We start from the raw sequence: 17587 nt of genomic DNA on the forward strand, positions 1-17587 counted from the left end.
TGCATAACCTGAATAATACATGCTGCTTATAAGCATATTAAATGGGAGGCTGCAAAGTGACGGCTGGCCACGACGAGTCACGTGAGGAGGAAGAGATTAGACCTCGCCGCTTCATTATAAAGATGTCAAATGTCAGCGGGTGAACTCGCTCCCGGGAGGTCGCCGCCTTTAGTTTGCTGATTATATGCACAAACTACAGATAAAGTCTCATCATACAGGCTATTAAGGCTGCGCCATTAGAATGCGCAAGAGGGCTGCTTTAAGACGGGGAAAGACGTCAATGGCATCGGTGCGCGTTTTCGGGTGGTGGAATTTATTCAAAACGATAAAGTGTGTTTAGGTCATTAGTGAAGCCATTAAAAGCCAATAAGGGCAGCGGTGAAGCGAGCCCTGTGTGAAAAGCTCGACTTCACCTTGAAATGAGACCCTGTCGGACCGGGCTGCTGATTTCTATGTTCCTGTCAATCACTGAGCCAGACCACCCCCCCGTTGTAACCTATGCACCCCCAAACCCAAAGTAAAAGCTGGTTTAACTGGAGACTGAAAGAACATGAACTAAACAAGGTTAAACATTTGGAACAATGTTGTCACCTTTGTAAGAAAAATGCTTTATGACTTTTTTGGGCATATTTTCTTTGTTTTTGCAGTCTATCCTTCCTCTTTAGCATCCTATTGGATCGTGGGGGGTGCTGGAGCTTATACTAACCAACATTGGGTAGTAAGCGGGGTTCAACTTGAATTTGTTGCCAGCCAATTGCAGGGCACAAGGAGACAAACAACCAGTCATGCACAATTTCAAGTCTCCCTATGTTTTGGGAGGAAACCAGAGTACCCAAAGAAAATCCACACAAGCCCAGGGATAACATGCAAACTCCACAATGGGAGGACCCACCTGGGATCAAACCCTCAATCCCAGAATTGTGTAGCCGACGCACTCACCACCCAAAAAAGTAACCTTTACAATTGAATTTTGTCGGCAAAAGTGTTATAATAGCAAGAGTGGCATAGTAATGAGATTTAACTGTATGATAAAAATTCAAATGAGGAAAATGGAATGAAAACAAACAAATAAAATGTATACAATAATAGAAGTTAAAACCCCTAATGATCCATTTTAAACCACCATTAAAAAAGAAAGTGAAGTCAACTAAAAGACTTTTTTCAAGGTAAAGGCTCTGGGGCTTTTAATAAGTTTGTTTTGGTTCAGGGATCTGATTTAAACAACCCCCCCTACCCTTCACCCACGCGCAAGCACCAACAAACCTCCTCCCTCCCCCCTTCGCCTCCTCAATATTTCATGTGTTGAGCCCATGCTGAGTATGTGAAGGCCACACTACCAGGCAAATGAAAAAAAAAAAGAAAAAGAAAAGAGCAACACGGGCAAAGAGAAGCGCCGACTTCTATCAAACAGAAACAATTAGTTAATTTGGAACTTCCCACGCCCCATTATCTTCTCAACTTTACCAACAAATCAGGACTCTTCCATGACCAGAGCTCCTCCTCTGCGATCAGACCCAGAACCATCACTTTTTATTTTTTTGAAAGCCATAATGTGACTGAAAAACAACCTCCTGGGTCTTCTAATTACCCACACATTGGACTCTAACACCTGCATACCACATCAGAAGTACTGGCTTTTGCACACAAGCAGTGAACAGTCAACTGGCAAATGATCTTCAAAGTGTTTTTGTCGCTATATACTTCAGTGAGCTCATTTTTTATAGTGTAATAATGGGCATCTGTGGGAATAAAATGCTCATGATTCACTAGATTCTTGAAAATCCTTGGCAATGAGACGGATCTCTACATTCTTGGAATTTTCTATTTATGAATAGTGTTGGACATTTTTGCTTAGGAAGTATTTAAAGTGGCGAACCACATCTTTTGTGCAGAATCATGTCATGTGTTTATTTTCAATGAATATTTTCACCTGTGGAATGTTTCAAACTACAGTTCAACTCAATTTTGTCATTTGTTGACTATTTTGGTGGTGAAAAAAACCATGAAAACTCATCAGTTTAACTCATCGGCTGCCAATGACGGTGATAGACATTAAATCCATTTGAACTGGCAGGGTTGGCAACGATTGGATGATTGCCCTTCCACTTCAAATGGATTGGACATCGTCATAGAATAATATTTTGACGTGTCAAGCTCAAAAATAACGCGCAAACCTTTGCATTCCGTTTTTATTTACGTTTTACACAATATCACTGCACTGCCAGTAGGTGAGTTTTGCAAATGGCCCAAGCTTAAGTTTCTACTCACTTTGGCGCTTTTCGGGAAAAACCCGAAAATCGTGTCGGGATGCGAGTGTGAAAAACATCAAACATAGGCCATTTTCTGCCTTCTTTTGTCTGCAGCTGGATGTCATTGGAGAGCAAGAAGAAAAAAAAAACAACTAAAAGTGTGTCTTTTTTTCCCCACTCTACATCCGTCCGCGCGTGTGTGTTTCGCAAACGAACGCGCACGCAGGCTTTGTTTTCCTTTTGAACATCCCTTTGATGCCGCTGCTTACTTATTTATTTATTTCCCCCCGCTCACTCGCTGGCTCGGCCGGATGAGGCGCGCCGAGTGGCATCCATCAGCGAGGCGCCTCTCCGGGTGACCTCCACTCCCTGTCAGCATTGAGGGGGGGATTGGGGGGTAGTGTTATTTAGAAGGAGGAAGTATGGATGCAACCACAAGGACATTGGTGACTTCCAGAACATATTTGACCCAAAATGTTCCATATTGTCCAATCATAATGCTTTTTCTGATTGATTTCTTGCCAGTTTATATACAAATGGCGTCTACCATTGTAAATTAGTTTTAAAGTCCCACGATTATAAGTTTTTACATATTCATGAAATTCTAGAATCTTGTATAAAGAATCACGACTAACGCAGATCTATAACTGGTTCAATTGTAAAATATAATTTTAATATTTACATAACAGTTTGCCTCGGCGTAGATGAAACCATTGACGTAGTGACGGATAAGACTCAATGGAAAACCGTATTTGAGACTTGTTGTCTTTATCATGCGACGAGTTAGGATATGAAATTGAAAAGGAGACACAGGAGAAAGTAACTTGTTTCAGTTCCCATTTGATTGTTAACAACTTTTCATTGGCAACATGTACTTTGTCACTTGGTCAAATCAGTCTTGAGTAAAATGTTTTAATCAAAACAACAGAATAGGCTACTTACCAACTGGTCCACTTCCTTCGATATGCATCCGATAATTGACTCTGGCTCCATGGCCAACGACAAAATGGGAATAAAATAGTGTTTCATGCTTTTTTTGGTTAATTTTACAAAGAAAAGTACGATGGATTATTGTGATTTAGTGATATACAATTCAGTGAAAACCCCATGAGAGGATAGTGTGGCTTTAAGCTAGTATAGTCTTAGTTTTAGTATTACCATAAAGTATATTTTTATGCACAATACATGTTTTTTCATGTGTGTTTAACTTTACACTTACATGAGCGTTTGTATCACAAACAACTTGAAAACCGACAACAATGGATTCCTTTTGGGTAACGTTCAAAATCGTCAGTTTGCATCTGCATATGGTCAAATGCATATGTCAATGTGTATCATCAGGATTTATCTAAACTCTTTTTGAATCTTTTCTCAATTTTAAATTTTAAATCTTAGCATTTAATGTTTCATAGAGCAGGGATGTTCAAACTTTCTATGCTCAAGTTCTACTGATCAAGGAGCCAACCTCCCGCAATCTACCTATACAAACAATAGTGAACCTGTCCATGGTGCTGAAATCCCTGCAGCCTGCAATGTGTCAAAAGGAAGACAATAATGAACTCTGCCTAGGCTTAACAATAATGACCACCTAAGTTACTTTCATAGCGCTTAGTTCATTTATATTTTCATAATATAACGGCTTATGCACAATTTAAACATATTTGAACTTTCTGATTACATCATATAAGTTCTTTAAAACACCTCAAAATTGAAGAAAGACAGACTACATATTCAATTCAATTCAATTCAATTTAATGGCGAAAGAAAAGCACAAAGGCTAAGAGCCATGTAAGGAAGATAACATGCGTTTTACATCAATGATTTTCAATGGATTTTCTTACCGTTGTGGTTCATATTCACATCCAATTCTGTGTTCTAAAATTTAAAAAGCGGCCAATTAATTAAGAATGGACTGAAGGCTGGCCTCCCACATCGGTGAAAGAAGAAGCCTCCCAAGTCCAAAACGGTGTTCGCCTGTTTAGCATAAAACCAGTGTTAATACCACCAGGCTCAATTATTGTTACTTTTTTGCAAAATGGCCGACGCCGGCTGAAGACCGCAATTATTCGGAATGCTATTAAACGCAAGACATGGGTTTGTTCAATGTCTCCTGAGCTTTTAGTAAGAAATCAACAAATGAGGCACTATTTGACATGCAAAAGTGTCCAAACTTTACATTTTGCGACTTTGTTTTCATTATTTAAAAGCCTGTCCTTTCTTCGGCGTCCTTTGGGACGGAAATATTTCACCATATTTTATTTAAGTGCTTCTGTACATAAGTAAGGCCTAATATTCAGCAGCTGTGATCTACGGTGGAATGACAATTTTCAGGGTCAAGGAGGGACCGGGGCGATGGGAAACTGGGGTGCTGGTAGTGGGAACAGGTGGGAGGAGGGGCTTCATGTGGGTTTGATGGGGGGGAAAAACAGTCGAGACAAAAAGGTGCGGAAGAATCTCATGAGTCGTCTTTAAAAATGAATGAGAAAATGGGTAATCCCACAGTCATGTGGTAGGCGGGTGGGATCAATATGGCCTCTCAACTCATGGGGGTCTTCAGCAGTCCTTGACGTGAGCAAAACTTGTTGCTGCATCTCTCAATAGACGCGTGTTGTTTACGCCAAGAAAACTAGTTTGAGCTCATTATTTGTTATTGTCACTGGGGGTACGGGTTTTGTCTGGGTGGGGAGGTATCCACTGAGCTACGTTATAGATTATGTGACCTTCAACAATCACTGCAAATGGGAACTGAAGCAAATTAGTATTTAATTCTAATCTAATGTCAAATTTTGTATTCTTTCTTGATTTCTTGATTGCTTTAGGTGGACTGCAGCTAAGTGTGTTAAATATTGTTACGTACAAATGCCGACGTAACAATTTTTTGTATTTTTTTGGTTCAGTATGTGTTTTTTGGAAGACTATCAACATAGTCATGTATCGGAAGTGCTATTAGATGCAAAAAAATGGCATCTAATCTCACTGAATCGAATTATAAGCGTAAATATTCTAACATAAATATTGTAACGTTGTCCAATTTGTCATGAAATGCTGATGTATGTTTAGCTCCTAATCTCCCTTTGACTGGCTGACCTTCATAGTTGAGGGAGCGTGAGGATCCAACTGTTAGGTTCTCCACCTTCCCTGATGTAGTCACACACCTGCATTAAAGGTTTTTCCACACAAAACTAACATTCTTCTTCCATCCATCTGTCCGTCTGTTCCCTAAACGCACCCTGCCACCCCCACCTAGCCACCCTCCACCACCCCCCCACCTGCACCCCCACCGTTCATTAGCGGGCTCTTCAGTAGCCTGTCACGGCGGATGTGCTCCATCAAAGCTGATCGGCTCGCCGTTTTTTCGCGGCGAGATGTCGCGGGTTATCACGGTGCGCTCAGATCTCGGGCTACGGGCGGAGCGTGACTGGCAGGCCGCCTTTTGAACACACTGATTCCTCCCAGTTGGAAATTTAGAATCGTGTCGGCTAAGACGCCGCATGCAAAGTAAATTGCCGTGCGCGCGGGTGGGTGGGTGGAGGGCCGGGCGGGTAAAAGCTACTCGCTCTCGATGAATGTCCAAGCCACCTCCGGGAAACATTTTCTTGGCCTCTCAGAACTTTGAGCACTGTAAAAAAACAAGTAAAATTCACTGTAAAATACCAACCAGGTGTGGTATGGTTAAAAAAAAAAAGGAAAACTGAATAGCGCTTTGCTAACTAAATTTTAGTCCTTTTTGCATTTTTGTTGCTATAAATTGTGGCTGAAAATATTTATTTTATATATATATATATATATATATATATATATATAAATACATATATATACATATATACATACATACACATACATGTATATGTATGTGTATGTATGTGTATATATATGTATATATAATATCATATATATATATATATATATATATATATATATATATATATGCATACATACATATACCCAAATTATCCCAGCAGTCGAGCGTGCTGACTGCTGAGCTACTAAGTGTTGTAGATGTAGGTTAGGAAAATCTTCTTGATACCCAATAACTAATAAGAGTGTGATTGTGGATTAAACCTAGCTATTGGTACAAAATTTTGCATGCTTGACTTCCACAGTGATGGAAAAAAAGTATACTGACATCATCTCCACCAATATAGTATTATTGACACAAACATTCACAGTTGTTTTCCAGACAACAGCAGTTTAAATGCAGCTCTTTTGCAAGGTTTGTTGTTAATTTGGCCAAAAACGTTTTTTAATGGTTTATTCCTGGCAACCACATATGCTGTTTTTTTTACTATAAATCCACTATGAGAATTTGCTTAGGCCTTGAATCCACTTCCAATGCTTGTGATATCCCACGTTTTTCCAGCATGCAAATCATGACACATCATGTGACTCATCCAGGTTCAAGAATTTATTTGAATAACATTAACCAACAACACAGACACGACAGATCCGATCGGGGAATGACCGCGGTTAGTGGAAGGAGTTGGCCATAATGGCCACCATTGTTACTCTGAGTACCGTAGAAATGCTGACGGCGTGAAAAAGAGCCACGAAAAAAGCCATTCTCTCTAGCGTACAAGCGGAGAACGTGGTGCCTCTTGTGAGGGTTCGCGGGTAAGGGGGGGTGGACGACAGTTGGTGGATTCATGGTGGTGCTCAAACGACACTATTGTTGCCTCTCCTTCGGGAGTCGTCGCGGCGAGGATTCTTCTAACGTACGTGTGTCGGTATGTCTGCATGAGTGAGGGTGAAAGGGCCTGGGGGCAGTATCCAAGAGGACCATTCCTTGTCAAGGTAAATAGTGGACAAGCCTAAAGAGGAGGACAGTTGGTCCTATAGTTTTATTCAGTTGAGCCCAATCATTCTGTGGCAATAAGAGGGGGGACTGTGGTCAGAAACTTGGGGGAAGAATAGTCTGAAGCAAAAGGATCGCATAAGCCACATGTGTCAAAGTTGCGGCCCGGGGGCCAAATCTGGCCCGCCGCATCATTTTGTGTGGCCCGGGAAAGTAAATCATGGGTGCCGACTTTCTGTTTTAGGATTAAATTAAAATGAAGAGTATAGATGTATATTAAATTTCCTGATTTTCCCCCTTTTAAATCAATAATTGTCATTTTTTTAATCATTTTTTTCTGTGTTTTTAGTTCAAAAATCATTTTGTAAAATCTAAAAATATATATAAAAAAAAGCAAAATTAAACATTGTTTTAGATCTATAAAAAACTGAATATTCAGGGCTTTTAATCCATTTATATTTTAAAAAATCTAAATATTATATCTAAAATGGTCCGGCCCACATGAAATCGAGTTGACGTTAATGCAGCCCGCGAACCAACCCGAGTCTGACACCCCTGGCATAAACCATCATTTAAAAACTACAGGTTACATTACAGTTGACAGAATTAAATTTTTCTGAAGAGTAACAGTGTAGAAAAGGTTAAATGATTTTGGGATCAAACCCTTGACCTCCGAACTGTGAGGCTAACAGGCCAACCACTCGCCCACCACAAAAACATGACATACTTAGTCTTATTACTTGTACTGTTTTTCACAAGAACTTAATTCATAATAGATGGAATTGAAAGTGGATTGGACAAAAAATTGATTGAACATTTATGCTTTCAATACGTGTAAATAAAAAGATAAGACTGAAGACATACTAAAAAGAAGCAAGACCAACCCACTTTTGACAACTCTGAAAGGTGGTCTACTCACGTATTGGGTGGACCTAGGGGGTGGGGAATAAATTGTGGTGTCATCCCTCAAAACAAAGTCTCCCCGCGCTATATTTTTAATCGCTGTCTCTTAATGAAAATAATCGTTCACTGACAGCAATGACAAGAAACTCCAAACATCTAAAAAGGATGGGGTGGGGGGTGGCAGGCACACACCGCACCCCGCCTCCCTCCCTCAGGTTGTCGCCGGCGCTCAATTATTTCCTTGTCAAGTGGCGGTGTTTTTAATGAGGCCCTGTGGGACTGACGTCTGTCAGTCAGCCCTGACTTTTTGACACCATTACAACTTCAAATAGAAGCTGCCGCCGCCGCCCGCCACGCTGCCTTCTACCCGCTCGTCTGACAGGCTAGGGGGGAGCTGAAAGGGGGGGCGCAACTGACGGAGGGGGTAGGAAAGGTGGCAGGAGAGGGGGGGTGAGACAGAGGAAACACAAGAGCGCGCAGGTAGGACGAACATCGGCGGTCATTAACCCGTCTAGCCCCTCCTTTTTGCTTTCTGGTTTACTTTCCACTTTTGTTTCATGACAACAATCGCTAGGCCGGCCCCCAGCACGGGACGGGCCGCCCCCCGCTGGACGCTGTTTTGTCGGTTGGTAATGTGAGACTTTGAAGAAGGTGATGGGGGGGATTTGGGAGGTACACCTTCGTACGTCACTAAATAAAATGGCGACTCCCATCGCTGAACAGCGAATATGAGACTAAGGATGTCCCTAATATATTTTTGCGTTTGGTTTTGACCTGCTGGGATGTTAAAAAAAAGAAAAATATTGCCATACTATACTACTACTTTACTATCTTATGGTAATATTTTGATATTGTTTTATTAACCTTAGAGTTCATTAATAAGTTCATCTTTAAATTTATGTTTTTATGTGATCAAACTAGAAAAAAATGATGAGTTGAAAGATACATAACTTACGTTTGTTATGCCTCGTTAAATGACACATTTCATCTTTTACCAAACAAAATATTCTGATCACTGCAGGAATTTAGAGACATTCATTATTAGTTAGACACCTTAAAATAGATACATCGATATTGCGGGCGTTATATATGAAAGTATTAAGTACAGTTTCCAACTACCATATTTTCACGACTATAAGGTGCACCGCATTATAAGGCGCACCCTTTACTCACGTGTCATATAATAGAGGATAACTGCCACACCATGTCTTCTGTAATATGCACTTACTTTGCACTACTAGGTTTGCTTTAATGTACTCCGCACCTGCCTAAGAGAGAATGGCTTTCGCTTTCTTTGCTTTTCAAGCAGGTCACTTCAACAAAAAAAATGGTTTCGTTCAAGTTCAATTTTAGACATTTGAAGTGTGTACATTCATTTAATTTGCGTATGTTGGTACCAAATAAAAATTCTAAAGAGAACTATGTCAACAGCTTACTTTTCAGTCAACTAGCAAAGATAACTTGAAGTAACTTTTAAAGTCCTAAAAAAGTTTGAGCCGTATTTAACTGATTGGCTTCCATTGATGGCGATAGACGTCCCATCCATGTTGACTTGGAAGTCCACCTTTCACCAAATTAAATATTTTGTCCATTGGATGGATTAAAAAAACATTTGTTTTTATATGACAACTGAAAATACATACATATATGTATTTTTTTTTTCAAACAAATGTTATATATCTCTCTATATATATATATAGACACAAATAACTTGCTAGCTTTATTGATGCTAATTATGTCTATATGTAATTTACATACCAAAGAAAGATGAATTGAATTGGAAGTATATCACCTTCAATGACAGTTTAAAAAGAATTCACTCCATAAACTAAAAGTCAATTGGTTCTGTTGTGATTGTTGTTAATGCATTATGGAATTCATAGAAAATACAGTTTAAGCACAAGAAGACACATTTATAAATAAATATCAGAATCACTTAACATATAGATCTATACATGATATCCATTCATATGTTAGTTAAAGTCGAGTGAGATTGTATTCATGTATGCATTGATTTTCATTACGTTACGCTTACCTGCAATTAAATAATAATCGAGAAGAATTATTGACCTGTGGTTAATCTCTTACCACGTCATGAAGATCCCTCATCTTCATGTGTTCATGCCTCCAAATAGAAGGGCTGTGGTTAACAAGAAGTGAGTTCTGTCCCAAGATGAACGCCCGAGCATGACGGAGGGGAAAAGACCACAAAATATGAAAAGAGGAAGAGGAGGAGGCAAAAAAAAATCCTTGTCAGCTGCTGGAAAAGCTTGATTCATGGTGACTATTTGTCCTAATTACGGCCCAACCACGCTTTTTGTCGCTATTAATCATGCGTGTGTGTGTTTGTCTTGGTGTCAAGATGGACGTGAGCATGTGTGTGTGTTTGTGGGTGTGTGTGTGCTTGTTTTTGGAGGATCAGTGGGCCCGCAGATTGAAATAGATGGCCAGGATGATGGTGAGGAGGATGAAGGCTCCCAGGACGAAGACCAGCACGCGATTCTGGATGATCCTGCAAAGAAGGAAATTGTTAGAGTCGCTATATTTTTAAACTTGTTTCACAGCCAAATTTGAATGATATGTTTGCAAAATGAAAAGGAAAACGTGATTAAATTTGGGGTAATTGAGGTCCAAAGTCACCAAGGTCAGGAAAAGGAATTTCGCAATAACCTGATAACAAATTAAGAGAAAAGGTCAAAGGGGAACGGACCCAGAGGTCAATTTGGGTGGTTATTGGATTGAGTTGGTAAAGGAAACAAGATTCTATATGAGTTGACTCATTGATTTGACATTAAGCAAACAGAAAAGTTACTTCAAGTAATTCTCTGTTTCGTTGTTTAGTGTGACAAACTTCATTGCGGCATTAAAACGTCTTTTTTTAAGTTGATGTATGAGTCGAAATAGCTCGTGTCTCTAATCTTTTGCTTAAAAGTCAAAGCGTAACAAAAATAAAATGGTAATGGTCCCACCAGTTTATTTTTTCAGGAAATCTTGTCAACACATAATATAAATAATAACCTACAATAGGCAAAATCCATGATAGATAATCAGCTTTGTTTTAGAAAAATATTATACCTGTGCTAATATGGTAAAACCTCCACATTTGTGTTTAAACACTGAAAGTTGAAATTAGGACATAAAAAATGTTTTTGTTTGGCAAAATCGCACCCTAAAAATCCGCCAAGGCAATATAATGAGGAACAACTTATTTAAATGAAAGGCCGTTTAGTTCCAGCCGTGTGGCCTCTTAGTGTGAAAAAAAGGCCCCACCAAATGGTCAAAAATCTAGCGTGAGCTCCAAAAATACCAGTGCGAAACGTAATAAACAAAGGTTAAATGCGCCAGCGCAGAGGTGCGCCTCTAAAAGTTTATTTGCTAGCGTCTGGCTACTTTGCTGCAAGTCATAAAAACAGCAAACTAATGATGGAATTTACCATAAAAACATTTTGACCCAGACTGACTTTGGAGGAGGACGACAGGGCGGGAAGGGGTACGTACGCGTGCTAAAATGTCCACAAGACAGATCGAGAGCTAAAGCATTTGCACCCCCCCCCCCACACAAAAAAAACAAAAAAACTCTCCACACTGCTGCCACTGACAAATGAGAGAATTATCACATTTGCTGACATGTGGAGGAGAAGCTGAGGTTGAGGGGGTGCGCGCTGTCCACTCCTCTAAGCGGGAGATGAATAACCCCCCCGGTGATAGTCATTTATCACCGGGGGTGGGTGCTCATTCACCCCGGACGAGCTTGCTGCCCAGCATCTTGTGCTTACGTCTTGATTTCTAGAATGTTTTTGAAAAAAGTGTTGGTGTGTCAAACATGCGGGACGTGGGGCTGTAATGGGACTGTCAGGGGGCCAATGCGGCCCACTTTGAGGATCATTCGTACTGTATATACAGAACAGTGTGCTTTTATTTTGACAGTGGTGCCGTGAAACCACAGAGTTGTGATGCGTGCGATCGAGTGCGTGCATTTGATTCATTTTCGTGTCCACACGCAACATTTCATGTTCAAACGCAACAGGGAGTGACCCGAAATCAACAGGAAATAACCTGGAAATGTGCCAAAATCAACAGGGAGTGATCAATGGAGTGGAATGTGGCCCAAAAATACCCTAAATAAAAATAAAAATAGCCAAAATATACAGTTAGTGACTCCAGAATGCCCCAAAATGTGAAGAAAGTCCCCTTAAAATGACATTAAAGCGTGTGCGGTCGATTGGTCGCCAGTCTTTTGGTCGCGGTCTTTTGGTCGCCGGTCTTTTGGTCGCGGTCTTTTGGTCACGGTCTTTTGGTCTCAGTCTTTTGGTCGCGGTCTTTTGGTCGCGGTCTTTTGGTCGCGGTCTTTTGGTCGCCCGTTGTCTTGGTCCGGGCGACCAAAAGACCGGCGACAAAACAAGGTTAAACAACACGGTCTACACATCAATAAAAGCCAACAATGGCCATGAGCAGTTTCACTGAGCCGACGTGTGAGTCTATAAGAGTTTGTATGTAGTACATGCGTTGTCCCTTTAAGAAGCTACGTCAATCAGGGTCTTAACAAGTTCTCAAGTTCAAAAAACAATAAAAGTCCGGGAAATTTGGAGCTTTTCTTTAGCCTAATAATTACTAGGGCATTAAGTATGACTAAATAATAATTTGCAGTTTGTATTTAGGGAATTTAAGCAACGATTTGAATGGTAATTATCAATAACCTTCCGGGCGACCAAAAGACCGGCGACCAAAAGATCGGCGACCAAAAGACCGGCGACCAATCAACCGTGTACCCAATAAAGTCCCCCAAAATAAACACTTTAACTTCTATGGACAATGACAGAGGTCCAATTCACTTAAAATGGGATGCCTGGCTGTAAATGATCATATTTCCGTGCCATGGACGGCGCGAGACGTCAATCCATTTTTTACAGGAGAGGCGAAGGAATAAATCTAGCACCGTCAATGGCAACTCATTTGTCCAAAAATAAACTGGTCCCGCCCACACGAGTTTGACATCCCCGGACTGGAGAATGCGCCAAAAAAGCCACAGCGACGACGTTACCGCGCCAGCTGGGGGAGGAGACGCAGCAACGGCTTGTTTAGTAAGGCCACGTCTCCCCGCTATTAGTTGACATGCATTATTTACTGTGATTATTTATTTACCCCAGAGGAGGGAGGGGGTATGCTTCGCTATGTGAATGTGTACTCATGCTAATTTTGAACATGAGGGAATCCAAGGAGGGGCTTACGGGAAGGGGGCCTTGGAAATCCACTATCAAGACAGATCCTTTGAAAAGGAGCGTCTGTGTATGCTTTTTTTTGCAAGGAATCTTGGGCTTTTGTGTACAGGATGTAGTTTTTGCTGTCTAATACATAGTGAAAAAACAACAGCCAATGGTGATGGAGGGAAGAGGAAACTGGTGAATTTATTTAGGAGTGGAGGAGTTGGCATAACAGGTATGAATTTAGAGTTCGCAAGGTTCGGGTGGAATGCAGTACTGACGCGGTTTGTGAGATCAGGTTCCCCAGGCACGATGACGTTGACGTTAACGTGGAAAAGTCAATTAGCCCATTGATTGACAACTCGTTTTTCCCTTATGTAACTTCTTAAACAATAATAATAACACATAATGACCTTAACCGGAATATTGGCTTAAAGTAAACGTGACCATTGTCTTGCTTTAGAAAAAAGCAACAACAACAACCTTATATATTATTCATAGGGCAATGCATTGGTGTATAAAAATACTAATGATATATTTTTAAATGTGATATTGAAAGAAAGTATCAGGTACACCACATTATGTATGGAACATATATAGGTAGGTTGTATACCTTTAAGAGCTATTATTTTAAATAAGGTACTCCTGTTTGTAGACACGATTTATGTTTGCATAAATAGCTGAACAAATTATCTTTATATACAAAAGTATTTTTTTCTTGAACTAGGTGAAGAAAATGGTTTATTATTTGGTTGGTTTAAACCACACTTCACTGAAACAGACCGTTTTAATCAAATTACTGGTGACATGTCATATTTATTGACCGCAACATTTTTTTTACTGTGTAAGAAAATATCAGCATATATATATATATATATATATATATATATATATATATATATATATATATATATATATATATATATATATATATATATATATCGGGATATGATTTTTGGTCCATCATAATTATTTCAATTACATTTTAGGCTGAAATTAGGTTTTGATCAGACAAGCGCAGTTTTGAATTTATTTCCTATTTAAAAATAATCATGTCCTAAAAATATACAATTAACCCATGAACTGCCATTGACGGTGGGAAAGTTGCCATTGACTCCCATTTCACAATTTCAAAAAGTTTGGTCGTCAATGGCCGTCAATGGCACTGAAACGTGATCTTTCAGTGCCGGCCTTCCCAGTTCAAATGGGAACGATGCATGTTTTGCTTGAGCGTGACAAGGTTGGGTGGCGCGGGAAAACACGCGCTAAAGTGTCTTTGGCTTCAGTTTCGGCTTGTAGGGGAGGAAGAAAGAGGGGGGGCGGGGGTTCGAGGGGAAGTTCAAGTGTGAAGAACACGCTACTCGTTGATCCTGTCCTGACACGTGGCGAGACGGAACACAACTTATCAAACCGGATCCGTCCTCCAGCTTTGACAGGAGGGGGACGGAGGCGTGCGAGCGTGTGTGTGTGTGTGTGTGTGAGTGTGTGTGTGTGTGTGTGTGTGTGGGTGGGTGTGGTAAGAGGAGGTGTTTCCACTCACTGATCGGTTTAATAGAGGAAAAGGTGGTTGGGTTAAATGACACCTTTGTTTTTGAGAACTGAGACTTTTTAAGGATCGCCAATCACTCAAATTGTCATTTTCAGAAAAAAACAACCTCATGGATGATAGTCAACTTCGAGTATTTTCACTGACATTTTAAAAGCAGTTTGGGGATTATGAAAACATGAAGACTACTAAAAGAAGGATTAGATTACATTTCTTCTGTTGTTTTGTAAACAACAGTAGAAAGCATCATTTTTGTTGCATCCAATCACACAAAAAACTGTTTGTTTTGGGTGAAAAACATGAATTTACAGCTTCTAAAGGTTTCAATAAGTGAAATTTAACACATTGGCTGCCACTGATGGAGCAAAGATCCAGTACCTTTTTAATAGAATTTATCATTAATTTATTAATGATTACCTCATTTTAGACTTTTTAAGGCCCAATCACATGAAAGTGCAACTACTGAAGACTTTCCTTCCCTATCCCTTTGACAAAAAATGTATTTGATAAATTGTTATTGGCACTCAACATTAGAATCCCAGTTGACAGCTTTCCCATTTAAAAAAAAAAACATAATCGGCACTGTAGAAAAAGAAAGTAGTTTCCTTATTTTAAACCTAACAGGTGACATAAAAGCGAACCCAATGATTGGTCGCTTTTCAGTCTGACGGTGGGAGTCAAGTAACCATCTTAAAAAATAAAACAAAACAACAAACTTAAAAAAAAAAAAAAAAGACGCACGGTGATCGACTGCACTGTGAAGACAGAACGAAAGGAAAAGCCAGCCAGCGAGTGAGGGTCCGTTTAGCTGCAGGAGAGAGAGGCCCCTCGGAGACCACATGAAAATAATGAGGACTTTTCTGTCAGGAAAGATTTACAAAATCATACCAGTGTTATTAAAATTTAAAATCTCCCGTTTTCCCTCCTCCTTCTTCCTCTCTCTTCCATCCTCTTGTTTTTTTCCCTCCCTCCACAGCCTTATTAGCTCTAATGAGCGGTAGGGTACACCTCAGCGGCGGGTGTATGTGCGTTGGGGTACAGGTCCCAATCGACGCCGACCTAGTTGACGCGCTCATCGCTTAAAGAATGGAAATAGAAGCAGTTCTGTACTCTCAACTCAAATTGCTTGGATCTCAAAATGATTTTTTTCCCAAATGAAACGAATAAAAACACTGTTAATTGGTTATAGACCAGGGGTGTCAGACTCGGGTTGGTTCGCGGGCCGCGTTAACGTCAACTCGATTTCATGAGGGCCGGATCATTTTAGATATAATATTTAGATTTTTTTAAATAAATGGATTAAAAGAACTGGATTAAAAGCCCTGAATATTCCGTTTTTTTATAGATCTAAAACAATGTTTATTTTAGCTTTTTTTAAATATATTTTTAGATTTTACAAAATGATTTTTGAACAAAAAAAATTACAATTATTGATTTAAAAGGGGAAAATCAGGAAATTTAATATACATCTATACTCTTCATTTTAATTTGATCCTAAAACAGAAAGTCGGCACTCATGATCTACTTTCCCGGGCCACACAAAATGATGTGGAGGGGCCAGATTTGGCCCCCGGGCCGCCACTTTGACAAATGTGTTCTAGACAGAAAGATTTAACCAAGACGTCCAATTCGTTTTGACTGGACTGACATCACTATATATATATATATATATATATATATATATATATATATATATATATATATATATATATATATATATATATATATATATATATATATCGTGCTAGAAGAAGAGATCAGAAATGTGGCAGCACTTTGAATTTGGCTGCTTAGGCAAAAGTCTAGTTCCTCTACTTTTACTGTCAGGTCATACTGAAAAAAAACTGCATGAATATAACAAACAACAATGACACTAATGGGTGAACATAGTTGTCTGAAATTCATTTTTTTGTGAAAAATAAATCTTTGGGAATACTATGATGTAAGCGCCATTGTTTGAAGTATTCAAGGCTTTCGATTTTAACAGGGTTACATAACCCATAGAAAATGTGCTGTAATCCTTCAAACAGGTCATATTTTGACACTTGGAATCCAGGGATTTAAAAAAAGGTCAGTATTTCTCCTAAATGCAAAGGAAAATAGGCGGATAGGAGCCCACCGTCATGGTGACGCCCCTCCCACTCGGTGCAAAAAATAACATGTCCACTAAGAACAAAGTTAGCCACGGAGTTTCATCTCCCAGGCCTTCCTTCTCGGCACCAGAAGCCCGATAAAATAAAAATCAATGTCTGTCTGAGCCGCTCTGGCTCTACCCGGCAAGAGCCTGGGAATATACGGGCAATTTTGAAAGGGGGAGGGAAAGATCAATGCGCTCACAAATGGTTTGAGTGACGGACACGGCGGAGGGAGGGTCGGCACGAAAGCATCGACTTGTTAGCGCAAACTAAAACAAATAAATGTTTCATTGTGCTGCAGACACACATTTGCACGCACATATTTACCGTTGAGAACAACAAACAAGTGCGCAACGATAACAAAATTTGGTCTTTGGGAACGGTTCTGGGACAAGATGGTCGTCAATGGTGAAGTGGATCACACGATTGATAATTTAAGAAATTAAACATTATTTCAAAAGTGTTGATGGGAGCCTCTATTTTCTGAATGATGAAAAATACACTATTTGTTGTGAGAATATTTGTTAAAGTCTTAATGAGATTCTTGGATTAAAATATATTTTGCCTATATTTTGGATTAAAACCTGCCTATACGTATGACAATGTTGTATAGTAATTAAAATTGTTATTAACAAAGACAACTTTATATAAGGATTTTTTTTAAACAAGTCATTTAATACATTGAATTAATATCTGTCATTATTTTATCTACTCTTGAAATATTTTTGAATGTCGTGTGTTAATTGTAGATTTCTTTCATC

General features: G+C 39.6%; 1 protein-coding gene across 4 annotated transcripts in view; it reads right to left on the reverse strand.

The window, feature by feature from the left end:
- Positions 1-9300: 9300 nt before the first annotated feature.
- vti1a (vesicle transport through interaction with t-SNAREs 1A) overlaps positions 9301-17587 on the reverse strand; it is a 94448-nt gene continuing 86161 nt past the window's right edge. For all 4 annotated transcript variants that reach the window (XM_077625994.1, XM_077625995.1, XM_077625992.1 and 1 more), the window contains one exon: positions 9301-10456. Coding sequence is in view for 2 of the 4 variants with exons in the window: in XM_077625992.1 (XP_077482118.1) it covers positions 10363-10456 (94 nt within the window). In the remaining 2 variants the exon portion in view is untranslated. The remainder of the gene's footprint in view (positions 10457-17587) is intronic.

The sequence above is a fragment of the Stigmatopora argus genome, chromosome 18 (genome assembly GCF_051989625.1).
Source record: "Stigmatopora argus isolate UIUO_Sarg chromosome 18, RoL_Sarg_1.0, whole genome shotgun sequence".
Classification (NCBI taxonomy): domain Eukaryota; kingdom Metazoa; phylum Chordata; class Actinopteri; order Syngnathiformes; family Syngnathidae; genus Stigmatopora; species Stigmatopora argus.